At 39.1% G+C, this 26,406-nt stretch overlaps 1 protein-coding gene across 1 annotated transcript; it reads right to left on the bottom strand.

The window, feature by feature from the left end:
* Window positions 1-574: 574 nt before the first annotated feature.
* Window positions 575-11,706, bottom strand: GJA1 (gap junction protein alpha 1). Its single transcript, XM_063917240.1, has 2 exons — window positions 11,582-11,706; window positions 575-5,212 (listed from the first exon to the last, which is right to left on the bottom strand). Exon 2 carries the CDS (start codon window positions 5,194-5,196, stop codon window positions 4,057-4,059), a length of 1,140 nt encoding a protein of 379 aa, XP_063773310.1. The 5' UTR covers window positions 5,197-5,212; window positions 11,582-11,706; the 3' UTR covers window positions 575-4,056.
* Between the last annotated feature and the right edge of the window lie 14,700 nt (window positions 11,707-26,406).

The raw sequence follows: 26,406 nt of genomic DNA, 5'->3' as shown, positions 1-26,406 counted from the left end.
ACATATTTTGTCACTGTGTACATAGGGGGTAATTCTGAGTTGATCGCAGCAGGATTTTTGTTAGCAATTGGGCAAAACCATGTGCACTGCAGGGGAGGCAGATATAACATGTGCAGAGAGAGTTAGATTTGGGTGTGGTGTGTTCAATCTGCAATCTAAATTGCAGTGTAAAAATAAAGCAGCCAGTATTTACCGTGCACAGAAATAAAATAACCCACCCAAATCTAACTCTTTCTGCACATGTTATATCTGCCTGCCCTGCAGTGCACATGGTTTTGCCCAATTGCTATCAAAAATCCTGCTGCGATCAACTTGGAATTACCCCCATAGTTAGTTATTCTACTGAATTTATTTACTATCTATGTAATTGTGTTCTTTTCACAGTATGGTGCTGCGGACTCCTTGTGACACGATAAATAAACGTTTACTACATCACTTACATGATTGTTTAAGGTGAATCTGTCGAGATAAAATAATAATAATAATAATAATAATAATAAAAATGAACATAGCATACTGCAGAATTGTTATTCTTCAGTGATAGAATATAAAATAAATACAACTCAGTGACAACTTTTACTAAAGTAGAACTTTATTGTCTAAATGAATCACCTTTAGAACATTTGCTAATGAACCATGACTACATACATGAAATAAAGCTTTGCGTAACAGTAGTTATGGAAAATATCAATTACAATTACTGTTGTAACCTTCTTTCTCTCATAGTATAGAAGTCATACATACTACACATGTCATATCTGGATCATTTTTTTCTGGATGAAGATAATGGTGCTGTGAATATTAGGAAGAGATGTTTAACCCCTGGTGCACAAAATATGTACGCTCAGCAAATTTAACATACTGTATGCAGTGTTTCAAATAAATTAGCTCTAGGTGTATTAATGAACAAGAGTATTTCCAGACACTCTTGCATTCTAAACATATCCCAAGTGCAAATATTACAATGGTTGAAGCAACCAGATCATAATTCAATGTACAAAATTAGTCTCTTCAGAGTAATGAATTCTAGTGTACAGTACATAATTACATCATTCACAATGCTGGACTCTCTAAGAGGGAATATATGACTTCCTAACTGCCCTTTCTAAACTTATCTCAGCATGTCTTATGTTACTGCATAACTACTGTAAGACATCTCAGTGGTTTTGACATTCACTCTGTGCTTGTAGAGAAAACACATGTTCAATACATAGGCAGTTTAGGAGAGGAGCGAGGCTTTGTGCAGGATCCATGCAGGCACCCTCCCCTCTGGCAGTGGGCGCTGGTTTTGTGCCAGAGTTCCCAGCACATGCGCAGGTCTCCGGGAACACGTTCCTGGTGACTTCTCTATTGAGTAGGCACAAATCACTGGAATAATGACCGCCACACCATTTTCCTAGTGATATTTTAAACTGCTCTGTAGCACCGGCCACCACAGGACTCCAGAGAGGTAAGTATAATTTTGGGTGCAGGGTGGGTGGTGTTTGTGGTGTGGGCATTATACAGTAGAAACCCCAATGCTTCAATGCCAAAGGTTCATCTAGGCATTCATATCTTGTAAAAATGAAATGAGAATCCATTGCAGTTATTATTAAATACTGAGAAAAGGAAACATCATTTTCTAAAATGTTCATGCCATAGTGAGATAAACTTAGTGGGTTCCGGGAAGTGATACTTATTCCCCTATATCAGGGCCCATGCAGCTATATTAAATCATGTTCCAGCTCTAAGCATTTCTGTTGAGTTTCTCACATAGCAAACAAATAAAGTATGTTTACAGTACTACATTATTACTACTACAATTCAAGCTTCTTTGATTACACCTTAAACAATTAAATCATTTATGCCATAAATTTATTCATCTCGCTTTAAGAAAGACACACCATATAAAAATATTAATAAAACAATATGCAACATCCAAAAAAAGAATACAGCATATACATATATGGAAAAAAATATAAATCTGGATAACAACATGAAAAACAAGCAAGGATGACTATGTGCTTCAATGGCACATTACCATATCATTGCCTCTTGTGTCAGACGTTACATAACTTTATTAGGCATGCAACGATCTCATAAAGAGCTTTCGCTTATATGGAAGAAATAGCACAACTATACTGTGACCTATAGCAACCATATGAGATTTATTTGAAGTGTTTTATTATTCATGCCTCCAAATGTTGTCATATATAATAAAATCAGACAATAAAGGCTAAATGCGTGACATACCCAGCCATGCCGACATTTAGCTAAAGTCACAATCTAGGAGGCTATACCCCCTTTTGTCAGTCAGACATCAGGAATATCTTGAGAAAATCAAGAATGTTAAGGGTAAAGGTCTAATGGAAAATTGAATGAAAGAAAAGCAATTATGGTTGCAATTAAGTACAGTATGTTGGATACTATTTGAACCTTTTTATTACTTTTATGTGTGCGTTGATCTCAACTTTAAAAGCAACTGGTTCAGATTTTAGTGACCTCAACTTAAGGCAATATGTAGAAAGAACACTTTATCTTAAGAACCTAAATACTATTTTATATAGCATTTTGCCCAAAGTCTTCTAGCGTACCTTGTTTCTAACCTGCTTATATTATGGCAGGTGATTTTACAGCTGCACACAGGTAATGCAGGCACTTGTTTATGGTATTCATTTTGTCCATTGGTCAACGTCATTTTTAAGAAATAAAACAGAGAGTGTCAAAGGGAATGTAAAATTACATATATGATGCAATCACATGGAATTCAAATATGAAGTCTCACTGAAAGTTATCTGAGAAATGCAGGAAATACATGTGAAAACTAAAGCATGCTGAATACTGTAGTCCCCCTCTGTGCTATCGCTATCTGTCAATATACTGGTACCAATTCTATGAGTTATGTTGGTCATATCTAAGAAACAGTTGTACTAAGCCTTAAAAAGTGATAAAGTGGAGAGAGAGAAAGTACCAGCCAACCAGCTCCTGTCATTGTTCAAACACAGCTTGTAACATGGCAGCTAGGATCTGATTGGCTGTTACTTTATCACTATCCATTTTATCGCTTTTCAAGACTTAGTACATCTCCCTCTAAGTGAGAAAAATATGCCACTGTCTGAGAGCTAAAATAAATCCCTGGGATCTACATGTGCTGACATTGCTTCATGACATAAGCATAGACCAGAATAAATACAAAAGCAGATTGTGACACTTGATGGTCCGGATTAATGGATATTAATAAACATATTCATAAACAATGTGCTTTAATCAATACATTCTAAACCTAACCCATTTTTTGTCATAAAGCAAGTGGCTTCACATTTAAGGAATAAGGTTCATGATAACATCTACACAAACAAGGGAATTCCAACTACTTTCAATAACTTGTTCACAGTGATGGCTAAAACTAAAGTGTCGACTGCAGAAAAAAATAGACAGATCATGTGAACCTTAAATTAAGAAATACATCTGCCGATTTGAAAGATGTGAATAATATTTATTATGTTAATTCCATATAGTGGCCATAAAGATGGTTTGAACTGTTTCTATTTGCTCACGAGACAAATTAATTGGATGTTTTGAGTAATTTACTCTACCCAATTCCTGGAAATTGATTAAAAAATACTAATTCATTCATAAAACATTCAAAATGTATCATTATATAAAAATAATGTTCATTATGGATATATGCACTAACTGCCTACTCCATAATTATCTCAGAACTGTTCCAGACAATCAAACTATTATTTATTTAGTTCACAAGAAATCCTTCTTCTTATTCTAAGTAGTATGGTACTCTCCCCTCAGCAAAATAATGTTACAGACCACACAAACATTTCTACTCTCTGGATGGTCTGATGACATGCAAAGCCATGCATGTTTTCAAGAATGTACAGTATGTTACCCTATTTTTCTGAGTGATATAGCAAAGGATGCATCCAACTATATCAATGTGTACCTTCCACATCATGAAAAAAGTACTTTTCAAAAGTCTTTCTGCTTGTTAAATCTCTTTGAGACAGTGAAGTACCTCCTCCATGCAACAACATTTGCTTTCTACTAATATATGAAAGTGGGCTAGATCTCCAGGTCATCTGGTCTGGGTCTGCTGCTTGCATGGCTGCTTGCTCTGCTTGATGGTCTATGGTCTAATATACCGAGTGGCTGCATTTCATGTCCAGGTGCCATTTTCTTGACATTCTGGTGTTCTTCAGGAAAATCAAATGGCTGTGCATGAGAATTTGAGATGGTGCTTCCAGCTTGACCCATCCTGTTCTGCTCTGCACTATAATTAGCCCAGTTTTGTTCACTAGCTTGCTTGTTGTAATTACGGCAGGAAGAAGGATTTGTGTCTGCAGTAACAAGTTTGTAACCTGGTGGTGACATAGGTGCAGTTGGAGAAGAACAGCCATTAAAATAAGCATATTTAGTTGAGCCACAATCTTTGCCAGGATTAACAGGGTCACTTGTAGTAGAATAGGGATCTTTTTTTCCTTTTATGCCATCCTTGATACTTTTGAAAGTGACATAGAACAACTCAATAATATTCAGTGCTAGTGATACCAAAGACACCACCAACATAAACCAAATAAAAATAGTTTTCTCAGTGGGACGGGAAAGGAAGCAATCGACTTTATGTGGACAGGGTTCCCTTACACAAGTGTAGATAGCATTTAGACTGAACCCATACATGTACCACTGGATCACTAGGAAACCAACTTCAAAGAAGGATTTGAATAGGATGCTGATCACATAGGTACGAAGTAAACCACCACGCATTTTGACTTTTCCATGTTCTTCAATGCCATACTTGAATTTTTTTATTTCAATTTGCTTAAGGTGCATGTCCACATTACCTCCATCATTTTGGACAATTTTCAGTTCTTCTTCTTTCCTGTTCAATTTTTCTTCTTTACGCATCAAGTAAAACACATGTGCTAAATATAGGAGCGTCGGCGTAGAGACAAATATAATTTGGAGAACCCAAAAACGTACGTGAGAGATTGGAAATGACTTGTCATAGCAGACATTCTCACAACCAGGTTGTTGAGTGTTGCAACGGAATGCTGACTGTTCATCCCCCCATGCTGACTCCACCGCTGTTCCTAATAACAGGATGCGAAAGATGAACAGGACCGACAGCCACACTTTTCCTCCAGCAGTGGAATAGGCCTGCACTTTGTCAAGGAGTCTTCCTAAGGCACTCCAGTCACCCATTCTTAGAAAGTGTTACCTAAAATAATAATACATTGTTAATTTACTATTTAAATCTGCTGTAAATTGACAGACCCAAATATTTTACATTTCAAATCAAACATATCTTTCAAATACATATAGTACATTATGTTCATTATACGAGCAGAACAATGAAATAATCTTATTACCAATTGGTAATATGTATACATGCATACATATGAAGTCCAGCTGTAATGCACAAATGCACTAGTTACACCTCAAAATAGCATTTCAGCAGAAAAGTTAAGGATACTCCTAATACAGAAATAATGAAAGCACTCACCAGACTTGAGAAAAAGAAATTCAGGTTTTTTTTTTTCTCATTATAATCATTATGAATAAGGGGGAGATTTACTAAGCAGTGAAAAGAGTGGAGAAGTGAGCCAGCGGAGAAGTTGCCCATTGCAACCAATCAGCATTGAAGTAATATTTAAAATTTGCATATTATAAAATTATACAGAACAGCTGATTGGTTGCCATAGGCAACTTCTCCGCTGGCTCACTTCTCCACTATTTTCACTGCTTACTACATCAACCCCTAAGTCTCAGTCATCATTTTGGTCCAACAGGGCCTTTTTAAGAAACTGCTTATGTTATATGCAATATATATGTTGCTTTTGGGAAGTATTAGATGTAATAAGACAAAGATATAGTTAATATGTTATAAAGTATATAAGTAAGGTAACAAATTTCTCTTAAATCTATAATACTGACATCACCAAAGGCATCTTAGGAAGACTAGTAATAATAAAAGCAGTTTCAAAATCTGTCAACCCAACAAAATTGCTGTAAGAAAACATGACTGAAGTTGTGTGGACTAAAAATATTTAACACTATTTGAGTTCATATTACCATAATACTGCTATACAGTACATACACATAAAATGAACAAAAATAAACCCTATACAGCAACTCTATATGTGTGCTGCATCTAAGACGTGTTCTTTGAGCACCCAGCATTTGACATGTTCATCCAAACAAAGACTTATGTATAACTTCTTGTTAATGTTTCAGCTTAAGGAAAGAAATATATATTATCTCAAAAGCATAATTCATCCACAGACCCCTCAGTGTAGGTTTTTTAACCTAGCATTAAGCTTTTTACGCCCTTGATAGTTAAGTGTCAGGATTAGGAGACTTCTGTCACTCAAATGTTCTTGCAATAAGTTAATACTGTGGCTCTTTGTAAAGAACCTGAAATAATGTTTGATTTCTCCATTTCACTAAACAAACCCTTTGTTAAACAGCTTTATCAAATATGTAGTGAGATTGAGTTTCAAATGTAGGGTTTTGTATTGATAGCTGATAGTCAATTAGTCTATCTGCAACACTGGAATGAACTTACATATGAGTCATGATCAACAAGCTATGATCAGACTGCGTCAGAGAACATTCATTGGCATAAATAAACCCAGGATCATTAATTGGATGCACGAGAGAGAACTAAAACAGTTTTTAATGTCAATATTAATATTTTATTTAATGCAGAAATGAATAAGAGATGGATTTGATTATTTACTATCTCTCAGTCTAATATATAATATATAATATAGGTCTAAATATAACTTCTTATCCCAGAAACACTGATTTGATAAATAGAACATTATTTAAAATTTGTGATTGACTTTTGAAGGATTGATGATAAAATAAAACCGCTGTGATTTGATAAATATCTAAAGGCAAATAATTGTCTCTCAGTATGATATATCAGTATATATATATATATATATATATATATATATATATACACTGCTCAGAAAAATAAAGGGAACACTAAAATAACACATCCTAGATCTGAATGAATGAAATATTCTTATTAAATACTTTGTTCTTTACATAGTTGAATGTGCTGACAACAAAATCACACAAAAATGATCAATGGAAATCAAATTTATTAACCCATGGAGGTCTGGATTTGGAGTCACCCTCAAAATAAAAGTGGAAAAACACACTACAGGCTGATCCAACTTTGATGTAATGTCCTGAAAACAAGTCAAAATGAGGCTCAGTAGTGTGTGTGGCCTCCACGTGCCTGTATGACCTCCCTACAACCCACACAAGTGGCTCAGGTAGTGCAGCTCATCCAGGATGGCACATCAATGCGAGCTGTGGCAAGAAGGTTTGCTGTGTCTGTCAGCATAGTGTCCAGAGCATGGAGGCACTACCAGGAACAGGCTAGTACATCAGGAGACATGGAGGAGGCCGTAGGAGGGCAACAACCCATCAGCAGGACCGCTACCTCCGCCTTTGTGCAAGGAGGAACAGGAGGAGCACTGCCAGAGCCCTGCAAAATGACCTCAAGCAAGCCACAAATGTGCATGTGTCTACTCAAACGATCAGAAACAGACTCCATGAGGGTGGTATGAGGGCCCGACGTCCACAGGTGGGGGATGTGCTTACAGCCCAACACCGTGCAGGATGTTTGGCATTTGCCAGAGAACACCAAGATTGGCAAATTCGCCACTGGCGCCCTGTGCTCTTCACAGATGAAAGCAGGTTCTCACTGAGCACATGTGACAGACGTGACAGAGTCTGGAGACGCCAAGGAGAACGTTCTGCTGCCTGCAACATCCTCCAGCATGACCGGTTTGGCAGTGGGTCAGTAATGGTGTGGGGTGGCATTTCTTTGGGGGGCCTCACAGCCCTCCATGTGCTTGCCAGAGGTAGCCTGACTGCCATTAGGTACCGAGATGAGATCCTCAGACCCCTTGTGAGACCATATGCTGGTGCGGTTGGCCCTGGGTTCCTCCTAATGCAAGACAATGCTAGACCTCATGTGGCTGGAGTGTGTCAGCAGTTCCTGCAAGATGAAGGCATTGATGCTATGGACTGGCCCGCCCGTTCCCCAGACCTGAATCCAATTGAGCACATCTGGGACATCATGTCTCGCTCCATCCACCAACACTACGTTGCACCACAGACTGTCCAGGAGTTGGCGGATGCTTTAGTCCAGGTCTGGGAGGAGATCCCTCAGGAGACCATCTGCCACCTCATCAGAAGCATGCCCAGGCATTGTAGGGAGGTCATACAGGCACGTGGAGGCCACACACACTACTGAGCCTCATTTTTACTTGTTTTAAGGACATTACATCAAAGTTGGATCAGCCTGTAGTGTGCTTTTCCACTTTAATTTTGAGGGTGACTCCAAATCCAGACCTCCATGGCTTAATAAATTTGATTTCCATTGATCATTTTTGTGTGATTTTGTTGTCAGCACATTCAACTATGTAAAGAACAAAGTATTTAATAAGAATATTTCATTCATTCAGATCTAGGATGTGTTATTTTAGTGTTCCCTTTATTTTTTTGAGCAGTGTATATAAGAAGAGGTAGTACCTTTAATATTTAAATCATAATGCTGTTAAAGTTTGACTTTTTTTTTTTTAAATAATAAAACAATATTTTTAACATTGAATATATTTTTATTACCAAACAATACTCCTCCTAGTGCAAATTACAGTATAGAGAGTATAACTAGCTTATAGGTTAAGTTATATCTTCAAAGGAAATGCTGTCATCTGAATGCTTATCATTGATAAGAATTATGATGATTGATAGATAGATAGATAGATAGATAGATAGATAGATAGATAGATAGATAGATAGATAGATAGATAGATAGATAGATAGATAGATACTGTAGATAGTCAAATGGTAAACTTGAAACATACCATCCACTTCCAATAAACTATTTTCATGAATAGCAACGTAGTTTTAAATAAAGCATCACATTTTCCTAAAATCTAAACCAATCCACACTTTAGAATATGCAATAACTATTCATGTCTCAACAAGATTGTATTTTTAAAATCCTGTGACTTGCAGGACGAACCATCTACTGGAATGGCATTACAGGTTGAGTATCCCATATCCAAATATTCCGAAATACGGAATATTCCGAAATACGGACGTTTTTGAATGAGAGTGAGACAGTGAAACCTTTGTTTTTTGATGACTCAATGTACACAAACTTTGTTTAATACACAAAGTTATTAAAAATATTGTATTAAATGACCTTCAGGCTGTGTGTATAAGGTATATATGAAACATAAATGAATTGTGTGAATGTAGACACAATTTGTTTAATGCACAAAGTTATAAAAAATATTGTATTAAATGACCTTCAGGCTGTGTGTATAAGGTGTATATGTAACATAAATTCATTCTGTGCTTAGATTTAGGTCCCATCACCATGATATCTCATTATGGTATGCAATTATTCCAAAATACGAAAAAATCCGATATCCAAAATACATCTGGTCCCAAGCATTTTGGATAAGGGATACTCAACCTGTACTAGTTATCACTGAGACTCAGGGGTTCTGCGGAAAATGGCCAATATTTAGATTTAAACATTTCTGGGGGAAACACTTTAATAAACACAGCAAAGTCAAGAGGTTTCAGTAGTTGAAAAACAAAGTATGCTAAACAGATGTTATAATGGTAAGGCACAGACAAGAATTCTGATTTGCAAATGCAAACCAGGGGGATGTGTAGCTTGCAGTCTGCCTCTCCTCTCTCATTACCAAGCCGCCAGAGCAGAGAAATGTGGGCATGACAGCCTCTGCACAATGGCTTTAATAACTGCAAAATCTTACTCAGCAGGATTACCAACAATTAGTGCCTGAACTCATAAGTATGAAAATTCCAAGTCAGGCAAATTCTCACTTCAAGCAGCAATAAATCTGGATGAAATTTTCCTTAGTGAAAAGCTTCTGCAGAACAAATAGAGAAAAGTAAACTTCTTTTCTTTTTGGTCTATTTTTGAAGATGGTAGTGCAGTACCTAATGCTTGGCATACAGAAAAGGCAAAAGGAAGCCGGTGCTTTCCCTATGTAAGCTCTTTGTAGCTTTCCGTAGGAGCTAGTTGATTAGAAATCCAACTTAGAATTTCAGGGCTACATTTCAAAAGGGAAATTTGAGGTTTTTAAGATCACAAACAGCAAAATGGCTAAATATGTCTTTCCATGTGGAGCATTGAGGTATGTTATTTATAATGAAACCTAGCTATTACTGCTAAATGCTATTAGTATAGAACTATTGCCTGCTGGAAATACTAACTAAATTAGTAAAATGTAAAAAAAAAGAAAATAGATGACATCATCACACAGACTGCACATACAGCTAGTTAAAATTTTAAAGTGAATAGTTACAATGCCAAAATAATGTAACAAAGCAGATCTTATTACATACAGTATATAATGGTGAAGTACATTTCATAAATAGAAATCTGGAATCGATAGGAAAGAAAATACTTACTAAATATATTGTTAAGAGAAAAGAAAAAAGCCATTTAACAAAGCTGGAAATAAACCTGTCTAATGCAGCTTCACTGGTAAATAGGCTACTGCAGGGGTGTCAAACTCGTGGCCCTCCAGCTGTTTTGGAACTACACATTCCAGCATGCCCTGCCACAGTTGCAGCCGTCCCTAATACAAAATAGATGGCAAGGCATGCTGGGATGTGTAGTTTCACAACAGCTGGAGGGCCGCGAGTTTGACACCCCTGGGCTACTGGCATGTGTGTTATATAACAGCCTAATATTATTTGTATTAGCACCAGCAGTGGTTGGCACATTATTGAAAAGTGCAGGGGATTGATCACAGACCTCAAAAGAACCCTCCCCCCCCCCCCCCCCCTCAAAAAAATAAAAATAAATGACAATCACACACACACACATATATATATATATATATATATATATATATATATAGTGTGTGTGTGTGTGTGTGTGTGTGTGTGTGTGTGTGTGTGTGTGTGTGTGTGTGTGTACTACAGTTCATATATGCATATTCATAACTTTTTTTTATTAATTTTTTAATGGACAGTTAAGAACAATTTTCATTGGAATTGAGTGACACCTTTTTTCTAATGTTTTACACTCCTTAAATGCTTAAATTACATTTGAAATAGTTGTCATTAATTATTATTTATTATTATTATTATTATTATTATTATTATTATTATTATTATCCTTTATTTATATGGCGCCACAAGGGATTCGCAGCACCCATTACACAGTACATAATCAAGTAAACAAACAAGAAAACAGCACTTACAGTACAAGACAATATAGGACAGGTAGAGAAAACCTGGGGTCAGGTGCCATCAAAGGGAGTATGGAGTATAAGATAGTGTAAGTAAGAAAAGGAAAGGCACATGAGGAAAGAAGTAACTTCAATAATAGAAGTAACTTCATTATAGCTATTAAACATCATATATAGTAAATATCATTACAGTGTAAACATTCAAATATATAGTTACTGAAGAAATAGTTTCCCACTAGACTGACGATGGAGAAATACATAATTCCCCAGAAAATATGAAAAAATACATAAACAAAAAGAAAGAGTCAAGCACACAATACCTTTTAGATCCAAACTGGTGAAAACAAACTCCAAGTAGTTCTTGGAGAGTAAAATGAACAAGTGACAGCGTGTCTTTTTAAAGTTTAAAAGTCTCCTGCTCACTGCACAGTTCCTCCTGCAGAAGTTGCTGAACTTTTTTTTAGCAGCTTAGACACTATCAAGGCTTTTAAAAAGTTTGCAATCCTCAACTCCACCTTCAGGGCGTATAGTCAGAGCAAGGAAGGGAGGAGAGAAGGGGAAGATGTGATTAATATGAAAACAGCTTTAAAGTGATGTAAAGAAGCTAAACAAGGAGTTTAAGACCTTTAATCAGACAAAGTGATAGTGAGAAACATTTGAGAAATGGTCAGTTTACAAGACATTGAACTGCTATTTTACTGTTTGATTTAATATGGTCAGAATAGAATTTGTAACTACTGAATTCCAGTATGTAGTGTTGAAGATATTTTAAATACATGTTGCATCTATAATAGAGGCTCATCGTTGCAACGATGTGTATGCACGTGCATATGCATTGCAGCAATGACTAGCTGAGCCTGACTGCGCCTGTTCGCTCTCACAACCCATCAGTGCAATGCATATGGGTCGTGGGTGTGAATATATGCACACATACGCTTGTGTGCACACATATCGTGGCACCCTAGTTGAACTCGGGGTGAATGAGTGTGGCTGCATTTGTGTGTATGTATGTATGTATGTATGTATATATATATATATATATATATATATATATATATATACCTTATACGGGACTTGTGCTCACCCATATTACTTTTATTTAGAGAACATTTTCCCAACTATACAGTGTACTTTTCCAGTGATTCACTCCAAATTGTTAAAATGTTGTGTTAACAAAACTGATTTGCCATATAAATGTATTACGTCACACTTAAAGACACTGTATATTTTAGCTGTTACCCTCAGGTATAATTTAGGGTTTCCTATGCACAGTCCAAATGTCTTAATTATACAGTCATACTTTCTGCACTCTAATTATAATCATATTACTCTACTGCTGGATAGCTCCCTATACCATGTAATATACTAGTTTATGCATTATTCATTCCATTTTTGTGAAAAAAGAGTTAGCATTATTTGTGATCTGTCTTATTTCCAATTCTGGGCATGTGTAATAATGTGTATGTGCTAGCAGAAATTTGTGCTGATTGCATGCACTCTCACACATTCCTTATTCAGTTTATATGCACAGACAACAAAACACATGACTTTAGGTATGTACTGTTGTCTAGGGTGCAGTACAGTGTGACCTGAAGTATGCCAGTGATTGTCACAAGTGAGAAGTTGGCTACTTTTACAACTCTCCAAGTTTCCAGGCATGGAGCAGTATAGCTACTTGAAGACATGGTACTATATAGTGCTAAATAGTGGATTTGTGCATATCATTTTAGTCTCTCTGTGATTGTACCTTTCAGGACTTGCCATAGGCCCAAATGTGTTTAGCCTTAAATATTGATAAAGTGGAGACGGATGAAGAGTGATAAAGTACCAGCCAATCGGCTCCTGTCATTTTTCAAACACAGCCTGTGACATTGCAGCTAAGAAGCTGATTGGCCTGTACTTTATTACTCTTTATCCATCTCCACTTTATCACTTTTTAAGGTTTAATACATTTGGGACTATGCCAATTTCTTGCAAATGTACAGGACGATCATAAATGTGCTATGTCATGTGTGCACATGCTTGTTTTTATATTTAATCATTTGATAAATGTCTATACATTATAGCAAATTGAACAGCAGCATAAGTAAAATACATACACTAAAACTTTTTGGTACAAAAACATACTGCAATATTTAGTATTATTTTTTTCCACATAGGGGGAGATTCAAATGTTTGAAAAGTTAGTTGGGAGTCTGTTTTTTCCTATCTAATAGACAGGAAAAAAACAGACACCCAACCGACTTTTCAAACATTTGAATCTCCCCCATAGTGAGATGTGCAAATAGTGTAACTATGCCTAATGAGATTTCACCTGTCACTTTAATTGTTTGCTCTTCAGCTTCATTTTGGAGAACAGTACCACATCAATGCTAAGCAATAATATCTCTTACAATTTAGCTGATAATAATGTTTAGTAATTTACCACGGGCTAATTGAAGCAGCGGGGCTATTCAATTAGCACCAAAGGCAGCCTGCATAGAAGAAATCCCAGATAAAGGGCAGGATTCAATTGTTTTCACCCCTTTCCACACCCGTTCTGTTTCTGCCCTCCGGGGCGTGGTATCATTATTTCAGCTCGCTACCCCCAGAGTAGGGAGGCACCCAACCCTTTACACAGCTAAACCTGATCACTATGGGCGCAATATGCACAATAACATATCATTTGAATCCCACCCAAATAGTCTGTTTTCGGTTGCAGTAACTGTGTTAACCCGTAGGCATGGGAACTTTCCACAGATTCTATTGGTTAATGGGGGTAATTCCAAGTTGATCGCAGCAGGATTTTTGATAGCAACTGGGCAAAACCATGTGCACTGCAGGGGAGGCAGATATAACATGTGCAGAAAGAGTTAGATTTGGGTGGGTTATATTGTTTCTGTGCAGGGTAAATACTGGCTGCTTTATTTTTACACTGCAAATTAGATTGCAGATTGAACACACCACACCCAAATCTAACTCTTTCTGCACATGTTTTATCTGCCTCCCCTGCGGTGCACATGGTTTTGCCCAGTTGCTATCAAAAATCCTGCTGCAATCAACTTGGAATTACCCCCAATATCCATTAACATGGCAATTTACTAGGTTAGAAAAGAGGATTCTTATTGAATTGCACTGGATGTTATAGCCCAAGGCTACTACACTTTTTCATATGTGTTAGATTACTGATCTAATTGAATTCCACCCATAATCAATAATGCCCTTGTTAAAAGCTGTATTTCATTACCTATTAAGGTGTTTATGTTTTACTTTTGTAAAAACCCTATTAATTCTAGAAGGCAGATTGAATAAGCCACAATGTTAAGCGTGGGGGGTAAAGCTCCAGCTTTAACGCCCAGAGTTATTAAATTATTCTGTAATTACCTCAAATAGTAAACCCAGCTAGCAGGGGAGTTTTAAAAGAGGAGGGGACCAGCATGCAGCCTCCATCGCGCGTCTCCTCCGTCGCATGCGCCCTCCTCTCCATCAGCAGTAGACTCTAGCATAATGTCAGAGTCTACTGCGCATGCACAGATCTCCAGGAACATGGCGCCCGCACCTTGTTCCAGAGGACATCTCCAGTGCACAAGCGCAAATCATTTAGAAATGGCCACCTGAAGCATAATCTGCGATAAGCATTTGTCAGAGCTGCAATAACATATGGGATCCCATGTGTTATAGCATGAATGCGAGTCCTTTTTTGGCCAATAAAAATGGCCTTTAATTGGACAGCGCAATATTTTTTATTAGCCAAAAAACGATCACACCTAATAGGATACCAACCATAAATAGAAGGAATAGTGCAGGAAACAATTCTAAACACTGATCCCTGTGTTTGTTCATAGTTGCTGAGGATCACAGCATAAACCTATATTTTGCATACAATATGATTTTTTTATGTATTTAGTTGGAGTTAAGAAAAAAAAGTATAGAACACATGGACCATGTGATTTAATGTAAAATGCTTAATATGACAAAGCCTTAGCTACAGTATTATTAAACGTTTTACATTTTTTTTACATTTTTCGCCCTTTCAGCCCAGTGATGTGTAGACCGATCTTAATGAAGAAAGTGCTGTGTGCACTAATATTCATTAACCACTATAGATCACATCCTTAATATCTTGCACATGCTCACTGTTAGCATTGTACTGTAGTTAAAGAAACTGAATCTCCTGTTCTAGTCTGGGAAACACACCAATATAAATCATACAGATTAATAAAAAAATCTCACAGGGTATCTGTGATCAGTATAGCTAACAGTAACAGATTATGTAAATAAATCTATTGTATGGGATTTTAGATAGACTTTCCTTCTGGTGTAAAGTTTTTCAAGGCTTTGTCTTCAATATCTGAATAAAGAAACACTGTTTACACAATAATAGCATACATGTAGTGACCATTAGTAGAACAGATAAAAATGTAACACAATGCTATTTTGTTTACAGCAATGGACTTTTGTGGAGATGTACTAAGCAGTGAAAAGAGTGGAGAAGTGAGCCAGTGGAGTAGTTGCACATGTCAACCAATCAGCTGCTCTGTATAATCTTATAGTATGCAAATTATAAATGTTACCTTAATGCTGATTGGTTGTCTGGGCAACTTCTCCACTGGCTCAATTCTCCACTCTTTTCACTGCTTAGTACATCTCCCCCTATGTTACTGTTGAGCCAGCTTAATAATTTAACATGTTTGCCATATATTTCTACAGAGCACATTACAGAGTAGAAGCCTATGTAAGGTTCAAGGGAGCTGGGCCTTTGAGAAGGCTGCATGTGACAAGTGAGACTTCACGTTTTGCAGCATGTATTGGTTTCATGGTGGCTCCAGGGTTGGACTGGCCCACAGGGGTACCAGGGAAACCACCGGTAGGCCCCACTGCCTGAGGGCCCACTCCTTCCTCTAGGGATGAGGTTCCAGACTGTGCACTTGTATTATACATGGTAGATATGTTGCATTACACTGCACTAAACTATTGTGTATTTCAAGCCTCTGTGGAGGCTGGCCATACCCCCTTTGTAGGCTTGCCACACCCCTAAGTATGGGCCCGTATCACTGCATTCCCCCGGTGGGCCCTTCTTGTCCCAGTCCAACACTGGGTGGCTCTATGATCAATTCAGTCTAACGAAAAGATTACCCTACAATACTATGCAGCACATCAGATTTCAAATGGGATATAACAGGCACATATCCTCACAGAGTAACCAGCTGCAATATATTTAATAATCCATTTTGACATATGAAAAATGACTAAAAGCTATGTCAAAACAAGGAAACTTTTGGATATTAATCAGAAACCTCTGGCAAGTTTTGGTATTTAGCCGTGTGAAACATCAGGACTAAGAATTGGAAGAACATTTTTTGGCACCGCAGGGTAGTATGGACTTGTATATTTGTATCTCTTTCCAGTAGAGTATGACGTTTGCCTCATCTCAGCTAAGATAGAATGCAAGGCAACTTCTAGCGGTGTATATTTCCTGTCAGTCTCTGTCCCTTTCTGGGTATCTTCTTCTGTAGTTCACAAGTAAAGAGAAATACATGGGACAGAGTGTTACTATGGCTTATAACAAATGTTCCAAACTTTTGTAAATGATTTAATATGCATTTAATTTTCATATACTCTTCTAGTATATATTTTAAAATCCAGAAGTTACAGTTAAATTAAAAGAGATTTCCCCAGGAAAGTTTTATATTGTAAATAGAACATGCTCATAGAGTGCAATATCATATAGTGTCTTCTCTATACTTAATGAAAAGGTAAAATTAAATAGGATTGTCATTAAATCCATACACATCTGTAATAATTCTGAGTAGTTAAGCTGTGATAGCGAGCAAGTCAGTAATCTAGACTAGAGAGAGAACCTAGGGGGAGATGTTAAGTACTAGACCTTGGAGAGTGATAAAGTAGAGACTGAAAAAGTACCAGCCAATCAGCTCCAAACTGCCATGGTACGGGATGTGTTTGAAAATAGCAGGAGCTGATTGGTTGGTAGTTCATCTCTTCACTTTATCACTCTCTAAGACTTAGTACATCTGCTGAATGAAGTGGACTGGGGGGAGGAGACTCAAGGGTTGCGTCCGTAGTTCTGCTAGCTGGGGTGGAAAGTTTAAGCTAATGTTTTTTAGACTTTAAGAAGTACAAAATCATATTTGAGAAACATGACTGAGATAAATTCCATGGATAGCATCAATGTTCTGTTATCTGTCCCTTAACAGTGCTGTTATTCTTGATTGTCTTCCACAGGTCCACCTGTCTTACAAGTATTTGTTCTATTTATAATGATACACATTTCTGATATGGTCTGTGTGACATACATGCCTATTATGCAGCCTGGTTGGCTCATAGGGGCATGGCCAGTGGGAAGGTCAGCTGTTCAGAGGGCTTGGGGCATGATCGTGTCATTGTGGCTCCGCCCTCCACTATACAGTGCCGAGAATAAAGGCATTATATAGCAGTGGCGGGGCTATGATGATGCGATTAAGCAGGGCTAGTGGTGGATGCGGGAAACTTGCCTCACTTTTCAGGGTAGTGGTGGTGGTGAGGTGGGAGGGTGGTAGTAGCACCCCCTTATTTTTCGAAGCCTCCCATTACAGGAGGTTTGGCAAGTATGCTATGTGATTCATTTACATGCATGTTTTTACAGGCCCTTATAAATCCAGGAGCACAGCCCCTAATTCATGGCCCACCTGCACAGGAGATGTACTTTATTTGGTCATTCTCGATCTGATAGTAGAAATGAACAATGAACTTTGTCACAAAGCCTTTAACTAATTGGCAAACTTCTATGATGGCCTCCTTTGATGCAGCAACTGCTGTAAGAGTTTCTATAACCATGAAACCATGAGGAACAAGTGTCATAGCTCTATGTACAGCAGTGTTCATGATGCCAAACAAATATACTGGGCACACATCTTCTCCAAGCACAAAGTGCCCATGCAAAGCAAAAGTGGAAGCCCCTTCCAGAACCATAATGGGAAGGTTTCATCACTGGATATAGTGAAGGACAGTCATGGTTGCCAGTAGCTTCTTGTACTACGATTTCTAAAGTCTGTTATGCCTCCCACTTCTACTGATCCCCTTCCAAAATAGGCACACTACAAATGCCTTATTAATCAACAATAGTAGTAGTAGTAGTAGCAGCAGCAGAAGCAGTAATAGTAGTAGTCGTAGTAGTAGTAATAGTAGTAGTAGTAGTAGTAGTAGTAGTAGTAATAGTAGTAGTAGTAGCAGTAGTAATAGTAGTAGTAGCAGTAGTAGTAGTAGTAGTAATAGTAGTAGTAGTAGCAGTAGTAATAGTAGTAGTAGCAGTAGTAGTAGTAGTAGTAGTAGTAGTAGTAGTAGTAGTAGTAGTAGTAATAATAATAAGTATTTCAATCTGAAAACAAAAATGCACAGTTGAGTGTACTATTCCTATACTTCCGGACTTACAAAATGCCAAATCTGCTCACTTCAGAATAGAAACAGTAGATAGAAATGCATGTACAATTCCATAAACATAGATACACTGTCTGCAGATACAGTTTGCAACATCACAATGCACTGTAGAGCTAACATTTTTTTTGTAACATGGTCAGCATCTTGCATCATCTATATCATACTAGCAGCATATATATATATATATATATAGAGAGAGAGAGAGAGAGAGAGAGAGAGAGAAAGAGAGAGAGTTTCTGACTTATTAAATTACTACGGTATATATATAAAAAAAAATCTAAAAGGGACAGGTGAGAAAATGTAATTTTGAAATATTAAGAAAAAAAGAACTGTAAATAATTACTACCAGAATATAACCATTATAGAGACCAGTTTTATTGCAAATTGTAGTATCTATGATTACTTCTAAATTAAATATATCACTGATTAGCTGCATGTACAGTATAACACTTTTTACACTGAAGAGTCTTAAGCAGAGTGTATAAATTTGCTTGCAGCTCCCCCTTCTGTATACAAGGAGAACAGGCATACACTGAATAAATACACAGCTAATTTTAGCTATATACATTGTCATTTGCAGACCTATGATCATCGGGGGTCATTTCGAGTTGTTCGCTCTGTAAATTTCTTCGCATCGCAGCGATTTTACGCTTAGTGCGCATGCGCAATGTTCGCACTGCGACTGCGCCAAGTAAATTTGCTATGCAGTTATGAATTTTACTCACGGTTTTTTCTTCGTTCTGGTGATCGTACTGTGATTGACAGGAAGTGGGTGTTTCTGGGCGGAAACTGGCCGTTTTATGGGAGTGTGTGAAAAAACGCTACCGTTTCTGGGAAAAACGCGGGAGTGGCTGGAGAAACGGAGGAGTGTCTGGGCGAACGCTGGGTGTGTTTGTGACGTCAAACCAGGAACGACAAGCACTGAACTGATCGCAGATGCCGAGTAAGTTTCGAGTTACTCAGAAACTGCACAGAGATGTCTTATCGCAACATTGCGAATCTTTCGTTCGCAATTTTAAGAAGCTAAGATTCACTCCCAGTAGGCGGCGGCTTAGCGTGTGCAAAGCTGCTAAAAGCAGCTTGCGAGCAAACAACTCGGAATGACCCCCATCATTAATGTTGCCAATAAAAATTTTATTACTTTATAATAAAGTAAATATACTGTATATTATTCAGTGTTTACAGTGGGACGTTTTATTTCCAATGTCATGCATATACTGTACAGTAAATGTCCTTGGAACTAGAAGGTAAAATAAAAGCAAGAAATCATTAATTTGTTTAATATACTGTAACATTTCTGTCCAGGACTGTTTCACACTATGCTACTCTGCAGATCATTTACTCATTTGTACTTAGGTGCAAAATTTGCACTGAACCAGAGCAATAAATCAGATACTTGTTTTCAAAGTTTAAGTTTTACTAGACTAAAAAAGGCTAATCGCTGATTGCTCTGGCTTACTGTGAATATTAGCACCTAAGTGCAATAGTAAAGGAGCAGTACTGTCTAACAGTGCTAACTTTACTCTTCCAAGCTTGTTCATTCACTACTGTAACAAGGATTCAATACACAGACACTTACTAGACTATTGTCAGCAGCTAGAAATAAAAAAGCAATACCCGAAGGTATTAACTATACCCAGGCGCTAGATGGGTGGTTCCCCACAGCAGCTGTATAAGAAAGGGTTGGTCAGACCCCTAAACAGTAGGTAAAACAGAAAAAATGCAGCGCTTAAATGGTCACATAAGCAAAAACAAGTAGCGTATAAAATCCTTGTTTTAATAAAACATATGTTAAAAGGTGATCTATAGTAATTGGATCAAGTATATATATATCTGACAACTTTCACATGGTTTTCAAATATCAATCATGATAGGTGTTTTTCATAGTGTCAAAAAGTCCTTGTAGAAGGTCGGTAATATAGAACCTGTTCCTATGATAGTCCCCTTGAATAGGAGGACCCTATGTCCTATCCGTGAGTTATAGTTACCACCAGCGTCCCTTGAGGTAATTAGGCGAAGCTGCGTCCGCAAATTGCTGTTCCTCAGAGGGTGGTAGATGTGACTCCTCCACGGTACAGTATAGGTTCTTTTAAGGGTCCAAGTTGTTGAAAAATCAATTGCGGGGGCTTGGTCCAGGTCCAATCCTTCCAAGGTTTAGGCGAAGGTTAGGTTCAAGGTGAAAAAGTTGCATGCAAGCAACGAAACGCGTTGGTGGGACTTGCCTGATAGTGTGTTTGCCTAAACCTTGGAAGGATTGGACCTGGACCAAGCCCCCGCAATTGATTTTTCAACAACTTGGACCCTTAAAAGAACCTATACTGTACCGTGGAGGAGTCACATCTACCACCCTCTGAGGAACAGCAATTTGCGGACGCAGCTTCGCCTAATTACCTCAAGGGACGCTGGTGGTAACTATAACTCACGGATAGGACATAGGGTCCTCCTATTCAAGGGGACTATCATAGGAACAGGTTCTATATTACCGACCTTCTACAAGGACTTTTTGACACTATGAAAAACACCTATCATGATTGATATTTGAAAACCATGTGAAAGTTGTCAGATATATATATACTTGATCCAATTACTATAGATCACCTTTTAACATATGTTTTATTAAAACAAGGATTTTATACGCTACTTGTTTTTGCTTATGTGACCATTTAAGCGCTGCATTTTTTCTGTTTTACCTATTGTCAGCAGCTAGCTAAACTCATTCTCAGAATACTTTATTACTGCTAGATGACAACCTTTACTTCCAAGTGCACCAATTTCACTTTCATAATGCTCTAAAACTAGTAAAGCAGAGATATGATATTATATACAGTATGTGTGTTTTTATGCATGGCCATAAGTACGTGTGGGCCAGCGGTACCTTGTACACAGTGCATATGCAGTGCATCATCCACGGGGCCAAGATACAGAAAGGTTGTGGTGCCGCCTCTAGGTACAGTATCTGTAGTAGCAGCCGACTACTTGTCACAGGGTTGCATACAGTAGATGCTGGGCAGAGCTGCAACTTCCGGTCTGTACGCTCTGCCCCTCCCGGCTGCTGTAGCTACAGCTTGTGGTTAGTGAATATGTGTGCTCCGAGGAGGGGGGATGAACACACACACACTCAAACACACTTTCTCACTCTCTTTCACTCTGTGCATCAGGGTCTCTATTTGATGGCATAATATGGGATTTATCTGGCATAATGTGCATCGGGAGCTACCATTGCATAATGTGTATCAGGGGCTCTACCTGGCATGATGTGTAAGAGGGGCTCTACTGTGGTGTAATGTGTGTAAGGGGATATACCATGGCATAATGTGTATCAGGGACTCTGCTTGGCATAATGTGCATCAGGGGCTCTACCTGGTATGATGTGGGCTCTACCTGGCATAAAGAGTATCCGGGGCTTTATCAGGTATAATGTGGGCTCTACCTGGCATAATGTGTATCAGGGGCTTTACTGTGGTGTAATGTGCGTAAGGAGCTCTACCTGGCATAATGTGTATAAGGGGCTCTGCCTTGCATTATGCGAATCGGGCTCTACCTGGCATAATGTGGGTACTACCTTGCATAAAGTGTATTAGGGGCTCTATCTGTCATAATGTGGGCTTTATCTGGCATAATGTCTATCAGAGTCTCTACCTGGCATAATACTTATCAAGGCCTCTACCTGACATAACGTGAGTTCTACCTGGCATAATGTGTATCAGAAACTCTGCCTGGCATAAAGTGTATCAGGGGCTCTTCCTGGCTTAATGTGTATCAGGGACTCTACTGTGGTGTAATGTGTATAAGGGCCTTTACTGTGGTGTAATGTGTGTAAGGGCTCTACCATGGCGTAATGTATATAAGGTGTACTACTCTGTCGTGTAATGGGAATAACAGAAATGACAGTGCTGTGTAATGTGAAATGGTACTATTCTTTGCCCATGCCCCTTCTCCATTAAGCTACATCCCTATATTTTTGGTGCGCACTCTGCCTATTGTAATATGGTAGAAGAGGGGGTACTCAGGGCAGTAGAGAGCCTGGCTGGGCCCAGATACTTTTTTTTTTGGGGGGGTGGCCTAATCACAGGAGGCATGGCCATGCACCTGTAGAAAAAAATACAGAAAAAAATATTTTAAGCGCTACCATGGCCACAACGCAGCCGAGCACACAGCAGTGTGTGCTGGGCAGAGGACAAAAGCTGCAGCTGCTGATGCCAGGTAAGGGGTCAGGGACCTCCATCAGACCTGGGCCTGGGTAATTAGTACCCCCCCTCTCAGCGCCACTGAGGGTACCAATTTTTTTTCTTGCACAGGGCACCAAAATATCTAGTTACGGCACTGTTTGTGTGATTGTGCATGTAAACATAGTGCTGGACTGTGCCAAATTACACATAACAGGGGCTAACATAATAGTATGTTCCATTTGTATAGGGAGGGGTGGGTAGTTTGGTGGTGGTTTGGGGTGTCAGTAGAGGAGGAGTAACCAAACTACACATTGGGCCTGATTCTGACTTGGACAATGCAGCTCTCCATGTCTCAGTTTTTGCCAGTTTTGTATCTGTGACTGAATGCAAATACCGCTAGAAGTCCTTCACTAGTGTACAGCCTTGTGTCTGAATGTGCAAAGACTCAGACACCTACATTGAGTGTCTTTAGATGCTTAAATACCACTTGGTGCATTATTAGATGCAAAGAATGTTAGTCCCATTGATACTTGCACCAGCACTATGCTGTTGTAGGTGCAGATTCTTCAACAGAGTATGGCCTCCAATGTTAGCGATGAAGAATCTAAGTCTGCAAACACTTCAGTAACATTCCCACAACATGACCATCTCTGTGCATCTGAATAGCCACCTCCCTATCACTACCCTGTCACCACTTAGAAATGCCCAACACATATAGATGTAGCCACGCTCATTGTGTCTTCACCACGGCAATACATGCACGCTGGGTGCACCTAGTTGCACCCGCACCTGGCTACACCTAGATGTGGCAGTTGCCACTCTATATATTCTTAATGGGCGCAGGCGCAACTAAGATGCATGCACACGCTGGGTGGGCATGTGGCAGAGACCTGTGGTGTGGTAAATGGCTCAGGAGGAATTTGCTAGTACCAGAGCCAGATTTACATACAATATACTGTATGAGTCCAAGGGTACATTTGGGCATTATACACAGGTGCAGCAGTATATACTGCTGGAAATTTGGTGAGTTTTGATCAGAGATGTGCAGAAAATGTCACCTGCCATAGACTTATTACTCCAGAATTTTGACTATAAAAATGATTAAAACAACACAAAGAAGATATTTCTAATATATTCTTTGTAATTTTCATATATTTTATACAGTCAATAATCTGATGCAGACATTAGTATTATGTAGTGTGGCAGATGCTCAATTAGCTTAGTGATATCATTCAGGTGCTTGAAAGGGAGGGGTATTTCTAAGCAAGAAAAAAAAGGCATTTTGTTTCCCCCAGCACCCTGAATGATAACAGTAACCAGATGTAAATCCCACACAATATTAGAATTCAGAGATCTCGGTTACATATATTTGCGCAAATGTATGAACAAGCCCCAAAGCCGCATCAAGGCGTCTCTGTATATTTGGGGTCCATATTGCTATATCTAGGTGCAGGGTGTGGCACCCCAAAACAGCAGCATAAGCCAGAAAGCCCAGGGCAGCATACCAGTGAAAAAACTATAGTGTTAATAAATTAGTGTTAGGAAGCCGAAGCTATAAAGAAGGTGATACAAAAATGAGATATAATTAAAATGGAGAAATAGTGTTAAAGAAATTAGTGTGTGAAAAGTGTTAATAGAATGTAAAGGTACTGTATGCCATACTTAAACCATCCAGCTCAGCCAGTCCAGAGGCACCACACCTCACACCTCCATTACCTCAATCTGGGTCTATGATTAACCAGCAAGGAGCCACATGATAGTGGCTCCTTACTTAAATATATCTAAGCTAAGAGCTACCTACCTTGGAGCAACCCCATAATGCTCCATATGGCATGTCAGGGCCTGCACCTCCTCCTAATGCAGGAGCCTCTCTGCCTCTCACAACAGACATATATAGTGTGGCAGATGCTCAATTAGCTTAGTGATATCATTCAGGTGCTTGAAAGGGAGGCGTATTCCTAAGCAAGAAAAAAAAGGCATTTTGTTTCCCCCAGCACCCTGAATGATAACAGTAACCAGATGTAAATCCCACACAATATTAGAATTCAGAGATCTCGGTTATATATATTTGCGCAAATGTATGAATAAGCCCCAAAGCCGCATCAAGGCGTCTCTGTGTATTTGGGGTCCCTAGCGCTATATCTAAGTGCAGGGTGTGGCACCCCAAAACACCAGCATAAGCCAGAAAGCCCAGGGCAGCGTACCAGTAAAAAAACTATAGTGTTAATAAATTAGTGTTAGGAAGCCAAAGCTATAAAGAAGGTGATACAAAAATGAGATATAATTAAAGGCTCTGCCTCTTCTGTCTCACCCCACCGCATGTCACTGGCATTCTTGCCTAGATGTAGCCACGACAAACGTGGCTGCATCCGTATACAAGACATATGTAAGACCATGTGTCTTAATTGGTACTGCACCTTTGTGCACACACACTCTGGACACATGCAGTGTGACTTAGATGCATGCGCAGTAGAACAAAAAACTCAACTGCGGCTGACATCGACATTGCATCTGACTCAGAAACAGGCCTATAATGAGAAAAGTGACTGAAAACTGCGCTTATCAAGTGGTGTTGCATATACGGTATATTATGGGCAGCTATACATTATTACACATCTTTGATTAATTTTATTTAGACTGGCTATGCAATTACTGCGGACTATAGACGCACAATAATTATATATCTAGCATATGTGCCTCTCCTACTCACACTCACTCCCTCTCTCCTCTATCTCTCTCCCCCTTTCTCTTTCTCCTGTTCATTCCCCCCTCTCTCTCCTGCTCATTCCCAGTTCCATCTCTCTCTCTTCCCCCTCTCTCTCTCCCTCTGTCTCTCCTGCTCACTCCCCCTCCCTCTTTTCTCTCTCTTGCTCACTTTCTCCTCGCTCTCTCCCCCTCTCTCTCTCTCCTGCTCACTCCCACTCCACTGCTCTCTTCTCTCTCTCTCCCCCTCTCTCTCTTGCTCATTCCCACTACATCTCTGTCCTCTCTCTCCCTCTGTCGTTCCTGCTCACTTCCCAACCTCTTTCCGATCTCTCTCTCCTTTCTTGCTCCCACTTCCTCTCTTTCCTGCTCACTCCCCCTTCCTCACCCCCCTCTCTCACTACTGCTCACTGACTCCCTCTCTCTCTCTCTCTCTCTCCTGCTCACTCCCTCTTCCCCCTCTCTCTTGCTCACTCCCCCCTCCCCCTCTCCCTGACACTGTCTCTCTTTCTCTCTCCCTATCTCTCTCTGAGGGGAGATGTACTAAGCAGTGGTAAAAGTGGAGAAGTGAGCCAGTGGAGAAGCTGCCCATGGCAACCAATCAGCTTCTCTGTAAACTTTTATAGTATGCAAATTATAAATGTTACATCAATGCTGATCGGTTGCCATGGGCAGGGGTGTAGCTAGGGTGGCTCCAGTGCAGCACGAGCTCCGGGCGCTAGAAAAGTTAGCGGGCGCGCCACTGCCTTCCCCATCCCTCCATCCGATATACCACAGGCAGGAGGAGAAGCAGAGGGGCACACACTGACTCAGAGACTAGATAAGTAAGAGGGCAGGCCAGACGCTGGTTGTAAGAGCTA

The sequence above is a fragment of the Pseudophryne corroboree genome, chromosome 4 (genome assembly GCF_028390025.1).
Source record: "Pseudophryne corroboree isolate aPseCor3 chromosome 4, aPseCor3.hap2, whole genome shotgun sequence".
NCBI lineage: Eukaryota > Metazoa > Chordata > Amphibia > Anura > Myobatrachidae > Pseudophryne > Pseudophryne corroboree.
The sequence above is the reverse complement of the archived record's forward strand: the minus strand, read 5'-3'. Positions and strand labels throughout refer to the sequence as shown.

Coding starts and splice junctions, on each gene's coding strand:
- GJA1 (XM_063917240.1), bottom strand. CDS start 5,196: ATGGGTGACTGGAGTGCCTTAGGAAGACTCCTTGACAAAGTGCAGGCC.